The 25,369-nt window shown below is 49.5% G+C and overlaps 1 protein-coding gene across 1 annotated transcript; it reads right to left on the bottom strand.

Moving 5' to 3' along the window:
- Window positions 1–1,928: 1,928 nt before the first annotated feature.
- LOC140735779 (Golgi phosphoprotein 3-like) lies at window positions 1,929–25,037 on the bottom strand. The gene is made up of 4 exons (XM_073061257.1): window positions 24,758–25,037; window positions 11,834–11,965; window positions 11,144–11,258; window positions 1,929–4,343 (listed from the first exon to the last, which is right to left on the bottom strand). Exons 1-4 carry the CDS (start codon window positions 24,950–24,952, stop codon window positions 3,919–3,921), a joined length of 867 nt encoding a protein of 288 aa, XP_072917358.1. The 5' UTR covers window positions 24,953–25,037; the 3' UTR covers window positions 1,929–3,918.
- Window positions 25,038–25,369: the final 332 nt, after the last annotated feature.

The raw sequence follows: 25,369 nt of genomic DNA, 5'->3' as shown, positions 1-25,369 counted from the left end.
GAACAGGTTTGTGTCTTTCCCTGGCTTTCAAATTTTATGTTGACGCAGCATCCTGTGGGGTCACAAGATATCACAGATCCTAGAATCCAGAGCCCCCCCCCCCCCCAAAGCCTTGGTCTTCAGGGATATTCAAGACAACGATTTGGATCCAGGAGAAATTGGGGCTCTAGGTTTAATGTCACGGAGGTAGATCAGGTGTGAAATGGAGTCATGGAGCAAGCCACGTGAAACCAGGCCCTTCAGCCCAACACATTCCTGCTGCTCTCCAAGCTAGTCCCATTTGCCTGCATTCGGCCCACCTAACTCCCTCCTATCTAGACATCTACCCAAATGCCGTTAACATCTGCCATTTCCATATACTCACCCCCACCTGCATCAAAAAGTTGCTCCTCAAAACTTCCCTCTCACCTTAAATCGATGCAACCTAGTTTTAGAACCCCCACCCTCGCCTAACCTGGGGCGGGGGGGAAATACTGTGTGCACTCGGCCTCCTCGTGATTTTATACTGTTTCCATAAGGTCACCTCTCATTGTGAATGAGCGGTGGATGGGCAACACCGACTCGATGGGCCGAAGGAACTGTTGTACGACACAAGCTTTCCCAGGTATAGGGAGCTGGAGTGAGATCCCTCCTTGTATTTAACAGCAAGGAGCAGGCAAACTCTACAGTGCAGTGATGGGTCAAATCCAGGTCCAGGACCTCATCAGTTCTCTTTCTCTCCCTGACTCTCTCTCTCTCTCTTTCCCCCCCTTCACAATCTCCCCCTCCTTGCTGTATCACCCCTCCCTCCCTCATATACTTCCCCCTTATCCCTCTCCCTCCCCATTTTCCTTTGCCCTCTCCCATTCCCTCTCCCTTTCTCTTGTAGGCCTTCCCTTCTCTCTCATTCTCCCCTCCCTTCTCCCTTACATACCTCCCCCACCCTTCCCTCCTTCCCCCATTCCCTCTCCCCTCCTCCCTTGTAGGCCTTCCCTTCCCTTCTCTCCCTCATTCTCCCCCTCTCCCTCCCACTGCGTCTCGACAATACCCATTGCAGGAAATTTAACCCGGATCAGGACTCAGTCTGACCCAGAACTCAACAAAGCAGCAGGGTACTTGGGTCACGACTTCTGACCCACGAGAAGCAATGAACACAGACAACCCTTCACGGTCAGGGCAGCTTTCAAAACTCATTTATCCCCACAAGTCTTTGGATCAATAACCTGTCTTTTCTTCCCAATTTGTACTGGACTGATTGAGGATGTTGCCCTGGTAACAGAACTGCAGCATTTCCAGGGAAACCAGTACCCTATAACATTACAGGATAAAGTCTGAAAGGGTGATAGGGAGCATGCAAGGGCGGGGGGGTGAGGTCAAGGGAAAGGGGCAGGAGGGACAGGGGCAATGGGGGGGGCGAAGGGAGGAACCAGGGGCAGGATTGGGCAGAGGGAGACAGGGGAGCAGTGGATTCCCTTGAGCTTGAAGGAGGTCCATGTCACAGTCTCATAGTCTCAAGCAGTTTCGGGGGGGGGGGGGGGAGCAGAAATTTGCAGAGGGAAGAGGCACTGCTTCACTTTGCCAGTGAGCTGGTTGTGATCCTGACTTCCAACGCTGTGTGTGTATGTGTATCTCGTCACGTGTCTCATATCATGTCTCGTGTGTGTGAGAGGGAGAATCTGTGCATGCAGTTTCCATACTCTCCCTGTGGCCTCCTTCCCACACCTCAACAACACATGGGGTCGCTGAGTTAACTAGCCGCTGTACGTTGGGGAATGCTGGAATCAGTGGGGGAGTTAATGGGAGCTTGGGAAGAATTAAATGACAGTAATGTCAGATTGGTGAAGACGGGTGGTTGATAGCACAGTCTCATTGACTGAAGAGCATGCTTCTATGCTGTGAGTCTCCAAGACAGTCCAACAAAAAGCTTCCCAATGATCCAACAGTCCCTGTTTTTTTTTGTTAAACTAGTTTTAAATTTATTTTACAGTTTCATTGATTACATAGAGCTGAAAATAAAGATATTCAACTGAATCACTGGCCTAACAGATTACCGATGTCACATTTAAGAGGCTCATGGACAGTGGACTGGGCTGGGCCTCAAAAGACTCAAGAGTTGAATTTAATTACCCTTCCCACTCCCTGCTTAGGGGCACAATTGGGAGTGGCCCAAGCTCTGAGAAGCAAGGTGATAGGAACTCCTCTCCTGACTGACCAGCACATGCTGGGGAGAATTCCTTTGTTGCTGTTTGGAACCGATCTTCACCAGCCTTTCACCTTGAACTGTGGCTAGGGAACATAGCTGGTTCTCCATGCCTGTCGCCTATATGGAGGTGGGAGAGGGAGTGACCCACCTAGGAGGACGTGTATGGAAGAGGGAAGAAATCAGCCCTGGCAGAAGAGGAGCCTGTAATGATGGACTGCTACTGAGGGGTGGTGCTAATACGCTGGGCGAACATTGTCTTATGAGCACCACCGAAGCCGAAATAAACCACTGTGGCGACCCGGCCCAACACGGCAGCACTCCTTGGCCACCACCCATCCAGTCCAAGCCTCTCGATCCCTCAGATCCTTCCCCCACTCCACTACTTTCCCCCCACACTACCTTGAAAAGGTTGAGTGGGGGGGGGGGTGAGTGGGTTTGTGAGGTGGGAGGGGGCATATATTCAGCAGGGTGTCAGGTCACACCCCATCCCGTTCCCAAGATCTCCAGTGTCACCATCAGTTAGTTAAGATGCTTCAATTGGCAAATAGAAAGAATTAATTCACGTGGATCGTGGGCATAATTTAGAACACGACTCATCACCTGTGGAACAGTACGCTCTCTTTCAACAAAAATTAGATAAAGGAGTTATATTAATCCCCAGAATCAAGGCAGCACCTTTACCTGGAGTCAGGGACAACGCCCAACAGTATCTTAACAGTGCAGACCTGACACTGGGAATGGAGGCCTGTAGCACACTGCTTTTCTGTCACTGGGCTGACGGATATGGCACACAGAGAAGGCATTTAATGGTGGGGAACTCGGGAAGATACAAGGTGGAAGGATCTTGCGTGTGTGTTATTTGGTAAAGGCCACCATCACGGCCCTCATGACTTTTCACAGTGGAAGTGGGGAAGGGGGGCAAGAGGGGAGAGTGCAGGTGCGGTCACCCACCCACTCCGAAACATCCCACCTCAACCCACTCCCCCACTGTTGGTCAGGTTTGTGTGTTAGCTCCCCAAGAGAGGATGCTGTATTAATAACCACTGACCCCTGGGGTAGAACAGAGTAACGATTGGGGCACAGGCCATCTTGACTCACATCAAGAACAGAGGAATCATGGTGGGAACACTCGGAAGAAAACAAGGTCTGGGGCCATGTTGGGAGTTCATTGGGAGGTGGAGGGAGGGGTGCCGTGAGGGAAATGGGACCTAAAATAAAAATGCAGCTCACTGATCATAGGGAAATAGATTAGACCTCCTCTCCTTCACAAAATAGGTGGTCCCTTACTATCACCAAGAGGTGGCAGCAAGGAGCTGAGTAAGCAGCAGCGCCACCCAGAGGCCAGAATAATCCACTGCACCTACCCAACATGGTGGCACTCCTTGACCACCACCAATCCAATCCAAGCCTCTTGCTTCCTTGGATCCTTCCACCAACCCCCTCCCCACATCTTGGGTGATCGGGTAGCCTAAAAAGGATTGGGGATGGGGGCAGATGAGACTGCAAGACAGAATAAATCCAGCCAAGGTATCCAGTCACATCCTGTCCTGTTCCCAAGAGCTACCAGCACCCTATTGCACACAGAGGCACACTCTTACTGAGGCAGGGTGCACACGGGAGGGGAAGCGATGGGACGGTTTAAGGGGGGGGGGGGGGAGTGAAGAGAAACACCATACCATTAGATTGTTCCCTCAACCAGAGTTTTCATTGTTCAAATGGAAATAAGGATCTGGGCATTACTTGGTAAAGGCTGCCATTACAGCCCAGATCATCTCGCCACTGCTCGACTTGGTGCACTCCACGTCCGGGTTGAGCTCCAGCAGCTCCCGTGACCGGCTGGTGGCCAGGTCGTACTGCTCGTCCTGCAGCGGCACGAAGGCGTTCTCCAAAACGTCCGAGTTGTGGGCCAGCAGGATGAGGGCCAGCAGCCGCTTCTCCATGCGCTGGGGCTCCTTCACCCACTTGTCTAGGAAAGCGTCCTGCAGCTTCTTGATGAGGCGCTGCTTCAGCGTGTCGTTGGTCACCGGGTGGGTGGTCATGTCGAAGAGCAGGAAGTTCTGCTTCTCGGTGGTCAGCACCCCCTTCTCCACCAGGCTTTTGGCCAAGCGCTCACGCACATTGCGGATCTGGTAGTTCAGCTTGAGGGGGTTCCATGTCTCGCCTGGTGCCCAGGGCAGAAACAAATGGATCAGGAGGGACAAAGGGTTAAAAAAAAAGGGCAATAGAATTAGAACATACAGCACAACATGATATAGAACATAGAATAGTACAGCACAGTACAGGCCCTTCAGCCCATAATGTTGTGCCAACCCTTAAACCCTGCCTCCCTTATATTATCCCACCTTAAATTCCTCCATATACCTGTCTAGTAGACTCTTAAATTTCACTAGTGTATCTGCCTCCACCACAGACTCAGGCAGTGCATTCCACGCACCAACCACTCTCTGAGTAAAAAACCCTCCTCTAATATCCCCCTTGAACTTCCCACCTCTTACTAAACTATAAACTACTCACCATTTCTCTGCCCTTCTCTCTTGCACAGGTCATAACCCTCCACGTCCCCAAGAGTCACTGAGTACTACAAACAGGCCCTTAAGCCCATCTAGCCCATGCAGAACTGTAATTCTGCCTAGCCTATCAACCCATATTGGCACCGGAGCACTCCACACCACTCCTGCCCAAGTACTTGTCCAAACTTCTCTTAGAAGTTACATTTAAACCACAGTCTCTGAAATGTCCCTAATGTATCAGCCTTTGCACTGCCCCAGCAAGGCCTGCCAGGCACTTAGCACTCTGTGTAAAAAAAATGTCTGACATCCCCCTGAAACTTCCCTCCATTCAGCCTAACAGGATGTGTCACCCTGGAAAAAATGTGCTGGCTGTCCACTCTACCATCTTGTACACCTCTATCAAATAACCTCTTCAGTCCAAAGAGAGAAGCCCGAGCTCTCTCATCCTATTCTCGCAAGACATGCTCTCTAATCCAGGCAGTGTCCTGGTAAATCTCTACAACCTCTCTAAAGCTTCCACATCCTTCCTATAATCAAGGATGGGATTTGGTGGCAGACAAAAGAGACTACAGGTGCCAAAATTTGGAGCAACTGGATGAAGTAAGAGGTTCATAAGGTTACAAGAGTAGGCAGCTTGTATCTTTCTCCCTAGGGTTAACATGTCTAATACCAGAGGGCAGTGTGAGAGGGGGTGCCTGCACTGCAGGGGTGGTGGTGGAGGTAGGTACAATAGATGTGTTTAAGAAGCTCTTAGACGGACAATGGAGGGATATGGACATTGTGTAGGCAGAAGGGATTTGTTTAGTTATGTATTTAATTGCTGTTTAAGTAGGGTGGCTTGGGAGTGTAACTGGGCAGTTGTAGCACTCATCCCACTTCATTGAGTAGGCAGCTGATGTACCTTAGCACTGTCATCCCAGTTAACCCTGACCCGTAACATCCAGGCATTTATTACTCTCCAATCTCAATGTGTGAGCAGCTCTCCGGGCTGCAGAGTTCCAAAGGCTCCGGTGAAGAAATCTCATCACTTGTTCTGAGATGTGAGCCCAGCTGGTCAGCCAGAGGAAATACGTTCCCTGTGTCCAGCGTTTAACAATCCAGTCAGTCCCATACTGCGGTTCTGCATTAGCTTGCAACTCTCGTTTTAATCAACTATTTACACAGTTGCTTCCTGAAGCCCAAGTTAATCACAAATTGTCTGCCTTCCAGATGTCAACCTTGTGCTGCAATCAGTTATGACATTTACTCTGAACCCTTCCAAGGTTCCTGTAGGTTATTGTAGCTGAGCAAGGTAGAGGGGATAAGCTCCCACTACCTATTAAATGCTCACAATGGCATCTGTCTCAGATAGCCCCTGACAACCAAGTCCACGTCCTGAACTTCACGTGTGGCTTGGCAACTAAGCCCAGCTGAACTGCTTCTACTGAGAGGAGAAGGGACAAATGCGGGTTACTGGCACCTTAAACTTTGATGGTGCAGGGACAGGAATGGCTACTTCAACTGCCAGGCTTTAGATGTTTCAGAAAGGATAGGGAGGGAGGCAAGAGGTGGGGACGTGGCACTGCTGATCAGAGATAGTGTCACAGCTGCAGAAAAGGAGGAAGTCATGGAGGTATTGTCTACGGAGTCTCTGTGGGTGGAAGTTAGGAATAGGAAGGGGTCAATAACTCTACTGGGTGTTTTTTTATAGACCACCCAATAGTAACAGGGACATCGAGGAGCAGATAGGGAGACAGATTCTGGAAAGGAGTAATAATAACAGGGTTGTCGTGGTGGGTGATTTCAATTTCCCAAATATTGATTGGCATCTCCCTAGAGTGAGGGGTTTAGATGGGGTGGAGTTTGTTGGGTGTGTTCAGGAAGGTTTCTTGACACAGTACGTAGATAAGCCTACGAGAGGAGCGGCTGTACTTGATCTGGTGTTGGGAAATGAACCTGGTCAGGTGTCAGATCTCTCAGTGGGAGAGCATTTTGGAAATAGTGATCACAATTCTATCTCCTTTACCATAGCACTGGAGAGGGATAGGAACAGACAAGTTAGGGAAGCGTTTAATTGGAGTAAGGGGAACAATGAGGCTATCAGGCAGGAACTTGGAAGCATAAATTGGAAACAGATGTTCTCAAGGAAACATACCAAAGATATGTGGCAAATGTTCAGGGGATTGAACATTGAGCGTGGGGTTCTGTGTAGGTATGTTCTAATGAGACACGGAAAGGATGGTAGGGTACAGGAACCGTGGTGTACAAAGGCTGTTGTAAATCTAGTCAAGAAGAAAAGAACAACTTACAAAAGGTTCAAAAAAATAAGGTAATGATATGAATTTAGAAGATTATAAGGCTAGCAGGAAGGAGTTTAAGAATGAAATTAGGAGAGCCAGAAGGGGCCACGAGAAGGCCTTGGCAGACAGGATTAAGGAAAACCCCAAGGCATTCTACAAGTATGTGAACATTTATGAACAGTTGTAGAGCCATAATATGATTAGGAATAGTCAGCATGGCTTTGTCAAAGGCACATCGTGCCTTATGAGCCCGATTAAATTTTTTGAGGATGTGACTAAGCATAAAAGTACAGCTGTAAAAGTGTATATGGATTTTAGCAAGGCATTTGATAAGGTACCCCATGCAAGGCTTATTGAGAAAGTAAGGAGGCATGGGATCCAAGGGGACATTGCTTTGTGGATCCATAACTGGCTTGCCCACAGAAGACAAAGAGTGGTTGTAGACGAGTCATATTCTGCATGGAGGCCGGTGACCAGTGGAGTGCCTCAGGGATCTGTTCTGGGACCCCTACTGTTCATGATTTTTATAAATGATCTGGATGAGGAAATGGAGGGATGGGTTAGTAAATTTGCTGATGACACAAAGGTTGGGGGCGTTGTGGATACTGTGGAGGGCTGTCGGAGGTTACAGAGGGACATTGATAGGATGTAAAACTGGGCTGAGAAGTGGCAGATGGAGTTCAACCCAGATAAGTGTGAAGTGGTTCATTTTGGTAGGTCAAATATGATGGCAGAATATAACATTAATGGTAAGACTTAGCGATGTGGAAGATCAGAGGGATCTTGGGGTCCGAGTCCATAGGACGCTCAAAGCTGCTATGCAGGTTGACTCTGTGGTTAAGCAGGCATACAGTGTATTGGCCTTCATCAATCGAGGGATTGAGTTTAAGAGCCAAGAGGTAATGTTGCAGCTATACAGGACCCTGGTCAGACCCCACTTGGAGTACTGTGCTGAATTCTGGTTGCCTCACTACGGGAAAGGATGTGGAAGCCATAGAAAGGGTGCAGAGGAGATTTACAAGGATGTTGCCTGGATTAGGGAGCATGCCTTATGAGAATAGTGAACTTGGCCTTTTCTCCTTGGAGCGACGGAGGATGAGAGGTGACCTGATAGAGGTGTGAAAGATGATGAGAGGCATTGATCATGTGGATAGTCAGTGGCCTTTTCCCAGGGCTGAAATGGCTAGCACGAGAGGGCATAGTTTTAAGGTGCATGGAAGTGGGTACAGAGGAGATGTCAGGGGTAGGTTTTTTTTTTTTTTTTTTAAAACGCAGAGAGTGGTGAGTGCGTGGAATGGGCAGCCAGCGGCGGTGGTGGAGGCAGATACAATAGGGTCTTTTAAGAGACTTCTGGATGAATACATGGAGCTTAGAAAAATAGAGGGCTATGGGTAAGCCTAGGTAGGGACATGTTCAGCACAGATTTGTGGGCGGAAGGGCCTGTATTGTGCTGTAGGTTTTCAATGTTTCTAGTCGCTTCAGGCAGCTGTGGTTGGCAGCTCATCCAGACGGAAAACTCTCAAACCCCGGCTGCCAGGCTTCAGGAGTAAACCCTGAGAAAAAATCCAGAGCTGGGGTTCCTATAGCGGGCCCATGTCGAGTTCAACGCTGACCGGCAACTCCTGCGACGCCACTGGTGCCGAACTGTACTGGTCTCTGCCGTTCCTCTGGGTTCATCAGCTGTGTGGAGAAGGGCAGCCTGCTACGTGGGCAACAGCTCGCTCTCCACATCGTACTGCCCTGGCTTGCGTATCACACAGACAGCTGGGACTCAACATCTATGGCTGACCGCGAGCACCTCAAAGCATTCAAATCCAGTCGTCGAACTTCTCTCCAGCCTTGCGTGTTGTTAGGAGATTACACATCTCCTCCTCACTGCGTTCTTGTGACTGTAATCACAAGATCTGATCAAGGTAGAGCAGTGGCAGAATACATGATTAATGGAGGGATTCTTGGGTCCAAAACCACTGACTGCTCAAAGTTGCCAAACAAGTTAACAGGGTGGTTACGAAGGTGTATGATGTGTGGCCTCAACATTTATGAAAAATTTGGACAGGTACATAGATAGGAGGGCCATGGTCCACGTCAATGGGACAATAGGCAGATTATTAGTTCGGCCAGGCTAGGTGAGCCAAAGTACCTGCTTCTGTGCTGCAGTGTCCTACGACTCTAAGTCGTGTTGTGTGCTGACCTTCACTAGTTGGGGTATTGTGTTGAAGAGCCACGAGGTAATGTTGGAGCCTTATAAAACTCTGGTTAGACCACACCTGGACTATTGTGTTCAGAGATGGTTACCTCATTATAGGAATGATATGGAAGCTTTAGAGAGGGTGCTGCCTAAATTAGAGAATAATGTGGATAGGTGGAGTGAGCTCGGGCTTTTCTCTTTGGAGTGAAGGAGGATGAGAGGTGACCAGATAGAGACACACAAGATGATAACATAAACAGATAGAACAGACAACCACTGTCTTTATATGGATAATATAAAAGGGACATAATTTTAATATGATTGGAGGAAAATATAGGGGGCAGTGTCGGGGTAGCAGTTATTTTAACATGGAGAGTGGTGGGTGACATGGAATGCTCTGGCAGGGGTGGTGGTAGAGGCAAATTAAGGGCATTTAAGATGGAAGTAGTTAAAATGGACAGCTATGTAGGATGGAAGGGTGACACTGACCCGGGAGGTGAAAAGTTCCGCACGACACTGTGAGCCTGTAGCGTGCTGTATCGTTCTATGTTCTAATCAACGTTTCCTGATAACTCAGTCCTCAAGTGTGGGGGCTGTTGTCTGTCAGAACTCCGTGGGCCGATGGGCCACCATGACTCCATGAAAGGTACTTCCTGCAAGGTGGAGGCTCAGGTATGGGGCATCCAGTCTGCTGAGCTGGTCAGGGAACAGAGTGTGGCTGGGGCTTGTAGTAATGAAGGTGTGTTGGGGGGGAGGAATGAAATTTGTTAGGAAATCTTGGGGGTGGAGCTCAGGAGGGATGAGGGTGCCTAATGGCAACTCCTTTGCTTGCATCTTTGGAAACAGCTCTACTTCCATCTTTAATATCTTTATTTTTTCCCTTTCAGGGTTCCTTTGAAGTCCCTGACCTGGAGTTACACACGGGCTTCGGTTCTTTGCGAGAATGGGACCCGTTCTCGGGGTTCCACGACTGGCCGCTATTCAACATGCCAAGGGTTTGGCCTGAGAGTTCCTATCGTATTCAGAAGCCTAAGATCTCGGGGCTCTGAAGACGGGTGGTCACAGCAGGAGACTCATGTGTCATCAGGAAGGCCAGAAAATCTTTCGCTGTGGGCCCGAAGACCCGAGGTCTTTGTGATCTTCGGAAGCAGAGCTCAAAAACAGCATTGATACCGACTTTTAACATCGTAAACCAGTGGGTTGTTGTTATTTCTCCCGCTCGCTGTGAAAATGAGGGACACCTCCCTCTCCCTTGCCAGGGAAAGAGCAAACCTGTGGTTTGTCAAATTTCGGATGAAATGCAAAGTTTTTGGGGTAACTTTGATCTGTATCTTTGCTATTGCTTAGCACACACTTGGGCTCAGTGATTGTACCGATGTGTACTTTGTTTTGCTGGTGGGGGGAAGGGGGAGGCCGTTGCTCGCCGCTTACGTGTGGGAGGGAGGGGAGCTGTGGGGGACTTCGGGGCTCTCACATTTAACTGTCATTTATTCTTTGGGGCACTCCTCTGTTTTCATGGATGTTTGCGAAGAAAAAACATTTCAGGATGTATATTGTATACATTTCTCTGACATTAAATATGACCTTTGAACCTTCAGATGTTCCAGTACCAGATTGGTCAAAAAGTCAAATGTTACGTGGAGAAGGGAAGTAAATCAGCCGTGGTTGAACGGCAGAGCGCCAGAGGGACTGAAAGACCTGATTCCGCTTCCAGGTCTTATAGACGTCCAAACTGGGAGTCTGAGGTCGAAGAGAGAAAGAGGGGTGATGAAAACATGGGATGGGCAGAGGATAAGACTGCTGCCTCATTTCACTAGATCCCTCGTTTGGCAGACAGTGAACGAAGGTCTACTCTCGTACAGGAGGGAATGCAGTTGATCCTGGGATCAGAGGGCAGCAGGACTGATCACCAGAGGCCCCGATCTACCCCCTCGCCCACTCCCAGCGTAGCTGCCAATCCGAAGCCTGTGGGCAGGACGAATACCTGTGAGCAGCTCGATCCAGCTCTGCACTGTCTCAGCGGGTTCAGTGGCCTTGATGTGTCTCAAGGCTTCGTCCAAGAGGACATCGCCAGTTGGGGCATCGGACTTGAAGAGGACCTGCAACAAAAAGGGAGGGGGGTGGGAAAATAAGAGGAGGGGATTAGCTTTGAGTAAAGTGCAGAACAAAAACACCCTACCTCTGACTTTCCACACACCTTAGAAGGATAACATCTAGTATTAGCATTTGCCACCCTAGGAAAAGGCACTGGCTGTCCATTCAACCTCTGCCTCATCTTATACACCTATATCCAGTCACCTCTATTCTCTTTTGCCCCAATGTCCTAGATCGTTCAACATTTCCACGTTTGACCTGTTCTCTAATTCAGGTAAATCCTTCCTGCATCCTCTGTGGAGTTCCCACATCCATCCTACAGTGAGGCAATCAGAACGGAACACAATAGTCCCAAGTGTGGTCTAACCAGAGTTTTATAGAGCTGCAACATTGTGGCCACTCGGACTGAATCCCCTGGCTAATGAGAGCCAGCACTCCATACACCTTCGAAACCACTGCGATGCACTTTACAGATAGAATGCACAAAGGCAACAGAGACGCTTCCACCCTGAAGGGGCTGCCAGTGGTTTCTGCGACTGCTGCTTCCCTTGCTCTGCCCTGCCCCAGTCCCACCGCTTACCTTGCGATTCAACAGGCTCTTGCGGCGCATGGTGACAGGCTCCAGCTGTATGCGCCCCCTCAACGCCAGCTCCACCAGGATGCAGCCGCGCAGGCCGGCAGAGATGCAGTCATTCCAGAACGAGGTGTACCCCTGAGGGAGAGAGCAGGCAGAGGACGTCAGTGCACTCACATCACAGAGACAGGGAGAGTGAGTGTGAGAGTGTGAGAGTGTGAGAGTGTGAGAGTGTGAGAGTGTGAGTGTGTGAGTGTGTGAGTGTGTGAGTGTGAGTGAGAGAGAGAGAGAGAGAGAGAGAGGGGAGGGGAGGGGAGAGGGGGAGTGGAGATGGGCTGGAAGGGTGGGAGGGAGTGAGAGGGTGGGAAGGGGCAGAGGGTGGGAGGGGGAGAAGACAAAGTTAAAGAGAAAGATGGGGAGTGTACAAGAGAGAGAGAGAGAGAGAGAGAGAGAGAGAGAGAGAGAGAAAGAAAGACACAGAGAGTTAGGGAATTTACACCTGCAGGAGCCTCAAAGCTTGTCTAGCCTGTTCTGTCATTGAATTAGATCACAGGTGATATGAACCCTCTCTACATCCGCCTTCCATTATTTCATAACTCTGATGACGAGTTTCAGTCTTCTACCACAGGGGCTGTGGAGCTGAGCAGCAATAGGGTGGGAGGTACGGTGGGGAGTGAGGAGCTGGCCAGCTGCAATACAGGGTTACGTTAAGATGGATGGACGAGTTTTTTAACAATGCTAAACCCATTAGCAGCCCCGTTTACAAACATGAGCGAACAGAAGGGGTTATATAAATCCCCTGGGGTGGGGTGGGGGGAGAAGCAGTTGTATATTTCCCTGGATCTGGCAAGCAAGTCAAGACTAAAGATCGAAAGATTAGCTTTATTTGTCAAGTGTACAGAGAAACGTGTTGTTTGTGTTAGCGACCAAGATGCCCTGGGGATGCCTGCAAATGTCACCACGTTTCCAGCGGCACCAATGCAAAATGCCCACAACTTAGTAATCCTGACCGATACCATTCCGAGTGTGGGAGGGAAGCGGAGCACCCAGAGGGAACCCACACGGTCATGGGGAGAACATGCAGTGACAGGAATTGAACCCCAGTAGCTGACTGCTACAATACCGTGTCGCTGGAGTGCAACCTGGTACGCCAGGGTTACCCTGGGCTTTAGAGAAAAGCAGCTATATCTCCGAGCCAGGAGCGAGTGCAGGGACAAAGGACAGACAATAAGGTGTGCTGAAACCCAGCGTAGGAACAATAATGAGCAAAGGTTAAAAAGGGAGTGGTACAGGTTTTGAGGACAAGGAGGTAGATGATTACAACGTTGCAGCTGTCTCGCATCTTCAGTGACTGCAGGTTTAAGCCTGTGTGTGTTGTATGCATTTGATTTCCATGTTCCTGTCACTTTAACAGTTCGCCCCACTCTGTTCCTGTTCCCTCTCACATACCAAAGAAGTGGGGATTAGTGGGTCAATTGGCAGTAGGTTACCTCCAAGCACCACCCCAGTACAGACCCTTCGGCCCACAGTGTTGTGCTGACCCTTTAGCCTACTCTGACCAATCTAACCCTTCCCTCCTACATAGCCCTCCATTTTCCTCGCCTCCATGTGCCTATCTAAGAGTTTCTTAAACATCCCCAATGTATCTCCTGTACCATCACCCCTGGGAGAGCGGTCGATGCATCACCACTTTGTGTAAAAACTTACCTCTGATATCCCCCCCTAACTTATGCCCCTTGTATTAGCCATTTCCTCCCTGGGAAAAAGCCTCCGGCAGTCCACTCTATCTGTGCCCCTGATCACCTTGTATACCTCTATCAATTCACCTCTCACACTCCTTCACTCCAAAGGAAAAAAAGCTCTAGTTTGCTCAACCTTTCCTCACAAGGCATACTCTCTAATCCAGGCAGCATCCTGGTGAGTTCTGAAGAATGGTCTCAGCCCAAAATGTCAACTGTTTAATCATTTCCATCGATGCTCCCTGACTTGCTGAGTTCCTCCAGCATTTTGTGTGTGTTACTCTGTATTTCCAGCAACTGAAGAATCCCCTGTGTTTAGCATCCTGGTAAATTTCCTCTGCACCCTCTCCAAAGCTTCTACATCCTTCCTTTAATGAGGCAACCAGAAGTGAACACAATACTCCAAGCATGGTCTAACTAGAGTTTTATAGAGCTGCAACATTACTTCACAGCTCTTCAACTCAATCCATCGACTAGCGTAGGAAAATACACCATATGCCTTGTTAACAACTTCATCAATGCGACTCAATCTGGGGGAATGTTGGTACAATGGGTTATAGGGGTAAACAATGAGGGAACGAGGTCCAGCAGACACTCAGTGGGCTGAACGGGCACCTCTATGTCCCAGGGAATGTGGGAAAAGGAACCTATTAACCAAATGGACCACTTCCTAATACCCGTGGATCATAATCACACCAGCCCACACCTTCAGGATCTCTTTACCATACCTTCCTGCAGGCAGTCCTTACGCAAACATTTAGAAAAAGTCTGCTCTTAGCAACACTCAAAATGCTCAGCTTGTGTGGGAGCCACCTGCTCAAAAGATCTGGTAAGATAAGCCACAGTACAAACAACAGCTTGTGGGCTCCCTGCTTGGGTTGGTCTCGTTTAAACAATCACTTCCCTGAGATACAAACAAAGGTATTGAATCTCCACATCCTTTTATTCACACACAGAAATCCACCGGCCAAAGGAATGAGCCTCCAAATATTCACAGCCTCATCTCAGTCCAAAATGCCCTCCCTGGGGCTTTGTGCAGCAGTGATCACCGACCGGGGTTCAGCTCCCGGTGCTGTCTGTAAGGAGTCTGTGGGTTACCTCCTACATTCCCAAAACATAACTTTCTGGGCAAGCTATGCCAACGCTGGAAGCCTGGCTGTACTTGCGGGCTGCCCTCAGCACCGTGTAAGCTGTCGACGCAAAATGACGTTTCAGCATACATGACAAATGAAGCTAATCTAATCTTCTCTGCAGCCTCTCAGAACTCATCCGGTCAAATTAGTTGAAATGGCTCAACTAAAAGCTTTCAGCTCCACTAAATAAAGAGGCATATAGACAGAGAGTAGATAAGCCAGTCCTTTCGGCTCACCGTACCTATGCTGATTATTGAGTACAATCAGTACTGACCAGCACTTTGCAGTTCAAGTGTTTGTCCACATGCTTAGCTGTTGTGCGAGCTTTCTGCCTTTACAGTGTTTTGGATTCCGGCCACAGTACCCCAACTCTGCCTTGACCAATGTAATGTAACTTCCCTGTTCTTATATTATAATGAAAGAACATATCCTGTACACCTTCTTCACTGCCTTCCTACCTATGTTGTCACTTTCAGAAAACCTTGGACTTGTACACGAAAATCCTCTGGTATCCTGGTACCTTGCTATTAGAATGTCTCACTGGTCCCTTTTAAAGCTCTTAATGGTCTGGGTCCAGAGTGCATCAAAGAATCATTTTTGTTTTACAATCCGGCTTGAGCTCTCAGGTCTTAGTCCATAAGACACAGCTGGAGAATTAGGCCATTCAGCCCATAGAGGCTGCTTTGCCATTTCATCATGACTGATCCATTTCCTTCTCAAACCCATTCTTCTGCCTTCTCCCCATAACGTTCACACCCTGATTAATGAAGAGCCTATCCATCTCCACCTTAAATTTACCCAATGACCTGGCTTCTTCTGTTGGTCTCGTAAATTTAAACAACCTCCTTCACAGGTCAGCTGTTTTTAAACTACACTCCTAAACTGTGGAACTCAATTCCTAAAAACACTGGAAATCTTGAGCAACGCACACAAAATGCTGGAGGAACAGCAGGTCAGGCGGCATCCATGGAGGGGAATTAACAGCTGACACCTTGGGTCGAGACCCTTCATTAGCACTGGAAAGGGGGTAGAAGCCAGAATAAGGTGGGGAAGAAGGGAAGGACTGCAAGATGGCAGGTGATAGGCAAGACCAGCTGAGGGAGAAGGCAGGTGGGTGGGAGGGGGAGGAGGGTAAAAGAAGGTGAAAGAGGCAAAGGGCTAAAGAGGAAATCTATAAGAGAGGGTGGTGGACCATGGGAGAAAGGGAAGGAGGAGAACCAGAGAAAGGTGATGCTGAGTGAAAAGAGGCAGTGAGTGCATAAAGAGCAGGAAACATCGATTGTGTACTCCTCTCCTGCTGAGTTCCTTCAACATTCTCTGTGCATTGCTCACTAAGAAATTTCCTTTACGGTGTTGCCGTCTGTTTGTCCAGCTTGGCATGTGGGCGGGGACCAATGTAGACTGTGACAGCTCTTTCTTCGGGCTAGGGTGTGGACTGCCTCTCGGTAATTCACAATTGAAGCGGGCAGAACTGCAGGCAAGCAACACATACAGAGCTCCGAAGGAACTCAGCAGGCCAGGCAGCATCTATGGAAAAGAGCACCCAGTCAATCTTTGGATCTGCATCTGCAGATTTTCTCATGTTTGTGAAACTAGGCAAACCAGCTTTGGCTGGTTCAACAGGTTGTAGGGGCTGAGAGACTGGAGCTGACATGAAGTTCAAAGGTGTGAGGCATGCAACACTCCCTATCCCCATTACAAAAACTTTCTACCGAAACAGCACGCAGACTGTCCTGTCTGGCAGTATCACTGTGTGGATCGCAAGATCCTACAGCAGAAAGTAAAAACTGCCGAGTCTCCTCCCCTCCTCTCTGAGATATCTACCGGCAGCATTGTCGGGGATCCCCGTACCACGGAGAAGGAAGCACAGGGGCATTGGGAATAGGACTGCCAGCTTCTTCCCCCAGGCTGAGAGTAATAAGGAATACCCTGCCACCACCGAGATCGTCACCACGACAGTGTGTTTACCTGCACTGGGCACTACATGCATTTTGAATCATAATTTATAAACTTATTTGTGGAAACACTTTGTGATATGTGCTTGTGTGATACATGGTTTATGGACACATACACTCAGATGACAATAAGCTTGAATTTGAATTTGAGGTTGGTGCAACTGGACACCGAGCTCTTCACAAACTCCGATAACCCAGCACCTTCGGTCGCAGATTTTCTGGAGTATTATATTATTCACACACATAAACATCATTTCTAATTAGTTACTGCAAGTTATGCAGTTGTATGTTTGGGCGGCATGTGAACGTAACCACTAGTACGACACTTTACAGTTCTAGTGACCAGAGTTCGATTCCTGCCATTGTCTGTACGTTCTCCCTGTCGCCGCGTGGGTTTCAGTGTCCCCCACATTCCAAAGCCATGCGGGCCAGGGTCAGGGTGAGTGAGTTGTGGGCACGCTGAGTTGGTGCCAGAAGCACGGTGACACGAGTGGGCTGCCCCCACTCCACCCTCAGGCCGTATTGGTTGTTGACACAAAGGTAAATCCTAAAAATCTTCAACGTTCCAGTTACAGGAGTGAGTTTAAAGGCAGCAGGAAACATAGAAGTGTTCTGGATTCTGTACCCAGCCACAAACGTAGCTGTGCTCCTGATCCCAGATGCTCAGGGATCCGGCGCCAGATATACATCCCCCTCGCACTCTAGACCCATGTCTTGTGAGACGCCAAACTGTTAGGCTATCCAAACTACTGGGTGACAGATTAGGATGAAAGTGCTGTCAGATAATGGACCAGCACCCTTCTGAAAATGTGGGAGTAGGAAATATACATCAGGTGGAACTAAAAACACATCAGTGCTTTGTCCTGACTAAACTTGAGCAAACAGAACCTTCTAAAAAGAGATTCACAGAACTCCAATGTGAAGGCAAAGATGGTTATAAACACCCGTGTTATACAGTGACAGACCCGTCCCCACCGGTACCGTACCCCGGTGTTATACAGTGACAGACCCATCCCCACTGGTACCGTACCCCGGTGTTATACAGTGACAGACCCGTCCCCACCGGTACTGTACCCCGGTGTTATACAGTGACAGACCCGTCCCCACCGGTACTGTACCCCGGTGTTACACAGTGACAGACCCGTCCCCACCGGTACCATACCCCGGTGTTATACAGTGACAGACCCATCCCCACTGGTACCGTACCCCAGTGTTATACAGTGACAGACCCGTCCCCACTGATACCGTACCCCAGTGTTATACAGTGACAGACCCGTCCCCACCGGTACTGTACCCCAGTGTTACACAGTGACAGACCCGTCCCCACCTGTACCGTACCCCGGTGTTACACAGTGACAGACCCGTCCCCACCGGTACCGTACCCCGGTGTTACACAGTGACAGAACCGTCCCCACCGGTACCGTACCCCGGTGTTACACAGTGACAGAACCGTCCACACCGGTACCGTACCCCGGTGTTACACAGTGACAGACCAGTCCCCACCGGTACCGTACTCCGGTGTTACACAGTGACAGAACCGTCCCCAACGGTACCGTACCCCGGTGTTACACAGTGACAGACCCGTCCCCACCGGTACCATACCCCAGTGTTACACAGTGACAGAACCGTCCCCACCGGTACCGTACCCCAGTGTTATACAGTGACAGACCCGTCCCCACCGGTACCGTACCCCAGTGTTATACAGTGACAGACCCATCCCCACCGGTACTGTACCCCGGTGTTACACAGTGACAGACCCATCCCCACCGGTACTGTACCCCAGTGTTATACAGTGACAGACCCATCCCCACCGGTACTGTACCCCAGTATTATACAGTGACAGACCCATCCCCACCGGTACTGTACCCCGGTGTTACACAGTGACAGACCCATCCCCACCGGTACTGTACCCCAGTGTTATACAGTGATAGACCCGTCCCCACCGGTACTGTACCCCAGTGTTATACAGTGACAGACCCGTCCCCACCGGTACTGTACCCCGGTGTTATACAGTGACAGACCCGTCCCCACCGGTACTGTGCCCGTGTTATACAGTGACAGACCCGTCCCCACCGGTACCGTACCCCGGTGTTATACAGTGACAGACCCGTCCCCACCGGTACTGTACCCCGGTGTTATACAGTGACAGACCCGTACCCACCGGTACTGTACTCCGGTGTTACACAGTGACAGACCCGTCCCCACCGGTACCGTACCCCAGTGTTATACAGTGACAGACCCGTCCCCACCGGTACCGTACCCCGGTGTTATACAGTGACAGACCCGTCCCCACCGGTACTGCACCCCGGTGTTATACAGTGACAGACCCGTACCCACTGGTGCAATGATAGAACTGTACCCATGGCAGACCCATCTCCACCAGTAGCAGGGATGAGAAGGAAAATAAAGCAACTGTGATCGAACAGCAGAAGAGACTTGATGGGCTGAATGGGTCGTGTGTGGTAATAACAAATCAATACCAATACCCGTACCAGTACCCACACATTGGACTGCAGAGCCACCATGAAGCTAGACTGAAGCCCTTACTGGAGAGAACAGGACACTGCATTGTAAGTCAGTTAAGCAGCAGCAGGGCGTGGAGGATACGGGGAGGGGTGATATGCTTTAACAGTGGCCAACCACTCTGAAAAAGCCACCACACTGAAAGGAAACGACTGCTGACACTGGAAACCCATAAATAACAAAAGTGTTAGAAACTTCAGCACCTCAGGCCCTGTCTATGGATCTGCTCAGCAAAGATCTTTAAAAAAAATTTGCAGCCTGCCTTGAAAGCCAGACAAAGCAATTCTCTTGTAAAAGGCTACTTCTTGTTTGGATCTCGAGTGCCTGGTAGGTGTGAAGAGTTTCTTTCTGGCTGGAGCATGGGACTGGAAGAGGGCCAGAAGGTTGCCATGTGAACAGAGGCAGACACAGTTTGCATTGGCAAAGATCTGGCATGTGGTCACAGCTGCAAATGTTTACTGGGCCTAAACGTGGCTGAGGAAGGAGCTCATGGAATGCTTCCTCCAGACCTTCCTTATCAACCCCATTACTAAGTACAGTTACTGTGTCATGTATGAAACACAGTGGCCCAACTTCTACTCAGTGAGCTCCCATAATGTGGTGAACTACATATACCTGTCTGGACACACCCCCCTGCTGACTGCTCCTGTGGCTCCTCCCACAGACCCCGGTATAAAGGCGATTGAGGCCTGAGCCCTGCCCTCAGTCTCCAGGATGTAGCATGGTGGTCAATTACTGCTTGTTCTTTCCTCCAGTCAATAAAAGCCGATATCTCGCCTCACGTCTCGGAGTGATAGTGCATCACATATACATCATGTTAATCATGGCAATTTTGTTTAGATGGACAAAACTCTTCTCATTGCTACCATCAAGGAGGTGGTACAGGAGCCTGAAGACACACTCAATGTTTCAGGAACAGCTTCTCCTCTGCCATCAGATTTCTGAATGGACAATGAACCCATGAACACTGCCCCAGTATTTTGTTTTGTTTTTGATCTCTTTTTGCACAACTTAATTTTATTTATTTATTGGTATGGGGCATGGAAAAGGCTCCTCTGACCCTTTGAGCCGCGGCACCAATGATCCCTGATTTAACCCCGGCCTAATCACAGGACAATTTATAATGACCAATTAACCTACCCACACGTACGCCTTTGGACCATGGGAGGAAACTGGAGCACCCGGAGGAAACCCACATGGTCACAGGGAGAACGTACAAACTCCCTACAAACAGAGGCGGGAATTGAACCTGGGTTGCCTGTACTGTAAACCACTGTGTGTGTGAGTTTGAGTGTATATAATTTATAGTTTTTTAAAAATTATTACTTATATCTGCAAAACAACAAATGTTATGACATATGACAGTGATGTTAAACCTAATTCTGATTCTGGGGCTTTTATCCCGTTAAATAAAGAGTAGCTTGACTTGTCACATGTCCTAAACACACAGTGACATGCGTCATTTTATGTCAATGTCTCACACAGTCCGAGGGCTGCCCACGAGGGCTGCCACGTGCTTATGGTGCCAACATGGCATGCCACAACTCACTGACCCTAACAGTACGTTTTTGGTGTGGAAGGGATCCGGAGCACCCGGAGGAAACCCACACTATCATGGGGAGGACGTACAACTCCAAACTCCTCACAGACAGCAGCAGGGACTGAACCTCCATTATTGGCACTGTAAACCACTACACTATCCTGTAACCCTGTGCTGGGAAGCTTGGTCGCTGGAGGACAAGGATTTCAAAGGACAAATACAATTTGCCAATTGCCTAAAACGATGACATAGGGCAGGCAGTTTGGGATCCATCAATACATGAGCAAAATTAGACCTGTTGGCCGTTGGGTGTGCTACACCATTCAACAGTTGCCATTTTCTTCTCTAATCCACTCAGCCACCTTCTCCCCCAACCTAACCTCAACCTGTCAGCCTCTGCTTCAATACAGCGAGTGACTTGCCCTCTTGCAGCCATCTCCAGCAATGGATTTCACAGATTCACCCCTTTATTCTGAGGCTGTGCTTTCAGATCCGAGACTCCCCTACAGAGAGAAACCTCCTCACCATGTCTGCTTTATCCAGGCCTTTCCATATTGTTATGTATATTGCTGTTTTATTATGCAAGTTGTGTATAATTTATGTTAATTAAGTTTATGTCATCATGTCTGTAATGTACTGTCAGCTGCTGCAAGAAGCTAACTTTCACATTGAATCCAGTGTATGTCCAATGGTGTCAGCGTAGTCCATCCCAGGCAACGCCCTCCCTGCCGTTCCCCACATCATCCAGGCCGCGCTTTCTTCTCACAGGACCACGTTCAGGAACAGCGATTACCCCACAACCTCAGGTGTAACTGACTCCACAACCTATGGACTCACTTTCAAGGACTTGTTACCACTCACGCTCTCCATATTATTTTGTTCTCAATCGCACAATTTGCATTCTTTTGCACACTGGTTCTTTGATCTTCATTTGCATATAGTTTTTCTTAAATTCTATTGCATTTTTTAAAAAACTTTCCTGTAAATGCCTGCAAGACAACAAATCTCAAGGTAGCATACAGTGACATATACTGTATGTGCTTTGATAACAAGTTTACTTTGGCAACACCAGGGTCAACCCGAACCTCGGGGGTGTTTTTGAGGAAGAGGGAGAGGCTCTGAGGTTTAGAGTGGGACCTCCAGTGCTCGGGATCCCTACAGCTGCAGGTTTGACCACCCACTGCGGAATGATGGGAGCCCGAGGCCAGAGTTCAGGGAATGCAGGGATCGGAGATTCACGGAGCAGGAATGGGTTATGGATGCAAAGACAGGGGAGAGGCAGGGAGGAAGGAAATCTGAAAACCAGTCTAAGGATTTTAGAAATTGCTTAGCTGCGTGAATGGGACTCTGTAAGTGTTAGATTTCCATGACCGCAAACCTCCTCATCATCCAGGACATCTTCAAAAAGTGATGCCTCAAGGGCCCTCACCACCCAGGACAGGCCCTCTTCTCATCACTAACATCAGGGAGGAGGTACAAGAGCCTGAAGGCACACACTCAATACATTAGTTTGAGCTTCTTCCCCTCCACCTGAAAAGTCAATGAACACTACCAGCCTATTCTGGTCTCCTTTCGCACTAGTTTCCACTGTACTGCTGCTATAAACGTGATTCTGATTCTTAGGACCTCAGGCAGCAGATCTTTTGAAGAACAAGAAATTCTTCAGATGCTGGAAACCCAGAGCAAGAGACAGAAATGCTGGAGGAACTCAGCAGCATCTATGGAGTGGAATAAACAGTCGACGTACTGGGCTGAGACCCCCACCACCGGGACTGGAAAGGAAGAGGGAACAAGCCAGGCCTTTGTATGAGCTGGTGTTTACATAGGACAGGGTCAGAAAATTGTACTGTGGAATTAACAAAGTCATGGATGAGGGCTTCATCAGTGGGAGGCTCAGGTAGGGATTACGCAGGTGAAAATTGGTAGACCTGATGACAGAGAGGAGGAACAGTAATGGGGTCAACGGCATACAGGGCTGGAAGAGTGGTGCAGCCATCGGCATACAGGCCTGGAAGAGCGGTGCGGCCATCGGCGTACAGGCCTGGAAGAGCGGTGCGGCCATCGGCATACAGGCCTGGAAGAGCGGTGCGGCCATCGGCGTACAGGCCTGGAAGAGTGGTGCGGCCAAAACCAACATAACGTGCCCGGAACTGATTCATCCTAACTGGTGTCTTTGGAATGAGGGAGGAAAGCTAAGCACCCAAGGACACCCACGTGGTTTTGGGCAGAACGTGCAAACTCCTTACTGACATCGGCAAGAATTGAGCCCCAATCTTACAGCTAGCACTGAAAAGCATTTCACTAACCCCCATGCCACCGTAAATATTATCAGCACAGGAATGGAGGCTGAATTTTTGCCCTGAGAGGGGAACACAGGGGTGAGACAAGGGGCAGATCATCTAAAGGGGTGGGGGCATCCTGACAATGGTGGAAGAGAAGACAAGTGGTGGTAGAAAATAACTCCATTACTTTGAAACATAAAGAGGAACTGCAATAGTCAGTATTGAGAAAGGTTCTCAGATCCTGTAACCATAATTGTTCCCCTTCCTACAGATGCTGACACGGTCAGTATTTCTAACTACCTATGTGACTGGAGGCAGCCTGTCTTGGGGCTGGAGAACTGACTATGTGCACGAGTAGTGGAAGGGACCTGTTTTGCTGTCGCTCTGTTGCTGCTAGTGTTGTTCTGCGAGCATTGTGGGCATGCTACGTTGGCAACATTTGCAGCCTACCCCCAGCACATCCTTAGATCATATAAATTTTTTTTTAAATTTAGAGATACAAAAGCCCTCTGCACCATGCAGCAACCCACATATTTAACATTACTAACCTAATCACAGAACAATTTATAACCAATTGACCTACTAACCAGTATGCCTTTGATTGTTAACACAAATGATGCTTTTCACTGTATGTTTCCACGTACATGTGATAAATGTACTGACGAAGGTCGACAGTGCTTCTCCTCATAGATGATGCCTGGCCTGCTGTGTTCCACTAGCATTTTGTGTGTGTTGTTTGATAAATAAATAAATCTGATTTGACCAGACATATCCATTCCCTTCACAGACAGAGATTAGCACACCACCATATACACCCAGCCATCTCCAGCCAACAACAAAGGGATGATCCTGTGCATTCAGGTGATGCACAATACCTGCGTCTCATGCTCCAGATATTTTACGACCATACCCTACAGGATCCAGTGCCCAAGGGCCACTCCAATAGCAACTGAATAATCTGACTGCTGTGACAAGAGTAAAGCTGTTCACACCAGCAAGTAACCTATATGGTACACCCTGGGATCTAGTGGAACAGAATCAAAATTATCTGTATTCCCCTATGAGAAATTAGTAATTTCCAGTGAGATCAGTGGACCATACCCTGATCTCCAGCAGCCAAACCTTGCCCTGATATCCACTGATACCTAGTGGCCCACCTGGACATCTGGTGGTCCAACTCACCTGATCGCCAAAGGGTCCAGTGGCTCATTGTCCTGATCATCCTGTCTCCATGGGCACCCAGTCTCCCGCCAACCCAACCTCCAACAGACCACTGCCCCGATCTAAATGGACGTTCAGCAGCCAGCCTTTCTCTGATCTCTACGGAGATCTAGTGTCCCACTGGCCTGACCCCATGGAGACCAGTGCTCCATCACAGACCCACAGCTATCCCAGTTTCCACGGACAACCAGTGAGCAACCCTGGCCCTGATCTCCATGGAAACCAAGTTGGCTACCTGGACTTCCAGAGGCCCAACAGGCCTGACCTCCACTGAGATCTGGTGGCATATTGCCACCTTCTGCGTGGAGATGTCAGTGACCCGCCTAGTGCTCCAGGGTCTGCCTGGAGATCCACTATGGCAGCTCCTTGAACTCTAGGCGGACCCGGTCCTCCACCAGTGGCTCGTCGCGGGAATCCAGTGGCCTAACCTGGAGACCCAGTGGCTTACTGGAGATCCAGAAGTCCACGGCCCTATTTTCCACGAAGGCCCAGCGCCTCCACCCGCCCACCACCCAGCGCGGTGAGCAGCGGCCTGACCTCCCGGTCCTTGATGCCGAGCAGCAGCACTTCCTCCATGAGCGTCAGCCGCAGCTCCTTGGAGTCGCCCGGATCCTCCTCGTCCTCCAGCTGCTCGACCTGCTGCCTCTCCTCGTCGTCCAGCCCGTCCCGCCAGCGCTCGGCGTCCCGGGCCGCCGGCTCGGCCCGTCGGGACCTGCGGGTCAAGACGGACATGGCCTCAGGGCCCCCGATTCCTTGGCCAGCCGAACTCAACCCCCAATTTTCCGTCAGCCCTCCGCTCGTCGCCGTCGCCGTCGCCGTCGCCGCCAGCTTCCCCCACCCGCAGCCGCTGACTGACAACCCCTTTAGCCAATCCCCGCCCTTCCTCGTCCATTTACGCCCAATCGTTGTGCGCGCAGGGGGAGGAGCACCACCTGACGCCAGGTGAGGCCGGCGTGCGTGGGGTAGGGAGACGTAACCAATAATACTGCCGTCCTCGGCATGACAGACAGACCATATTGACCAATCAAAGCCGGGAATGTCTGTCTTACTGGCAAACGTAAGAGGACGTCAGACGTGAGGAGATTGCCTTTGCTCTGATTGAGACGTATGATTAGCCAATCAACACCGAAATCTAGGACAGTCGCCAAT

This window comes from Hemitrygon akajei, chromosome 11, assembly GCF_048418815.1.
Source record: "Hemitrygon akajei chromosome 11, sHemAka1.3, whole genome shotgun sequence".
Taxonomy (NCBI): Eukaryota; Metazoa; Chordata; class Chondrichthyes; order Myliobatiformes; family Dasyatidae; genus Hemitrygon; species Hemitrygon akajei.
Note: the sequence above shows the minus strand (reverse complement) of the source record. Positions and strands in the feature narration are given on the sequence as shown.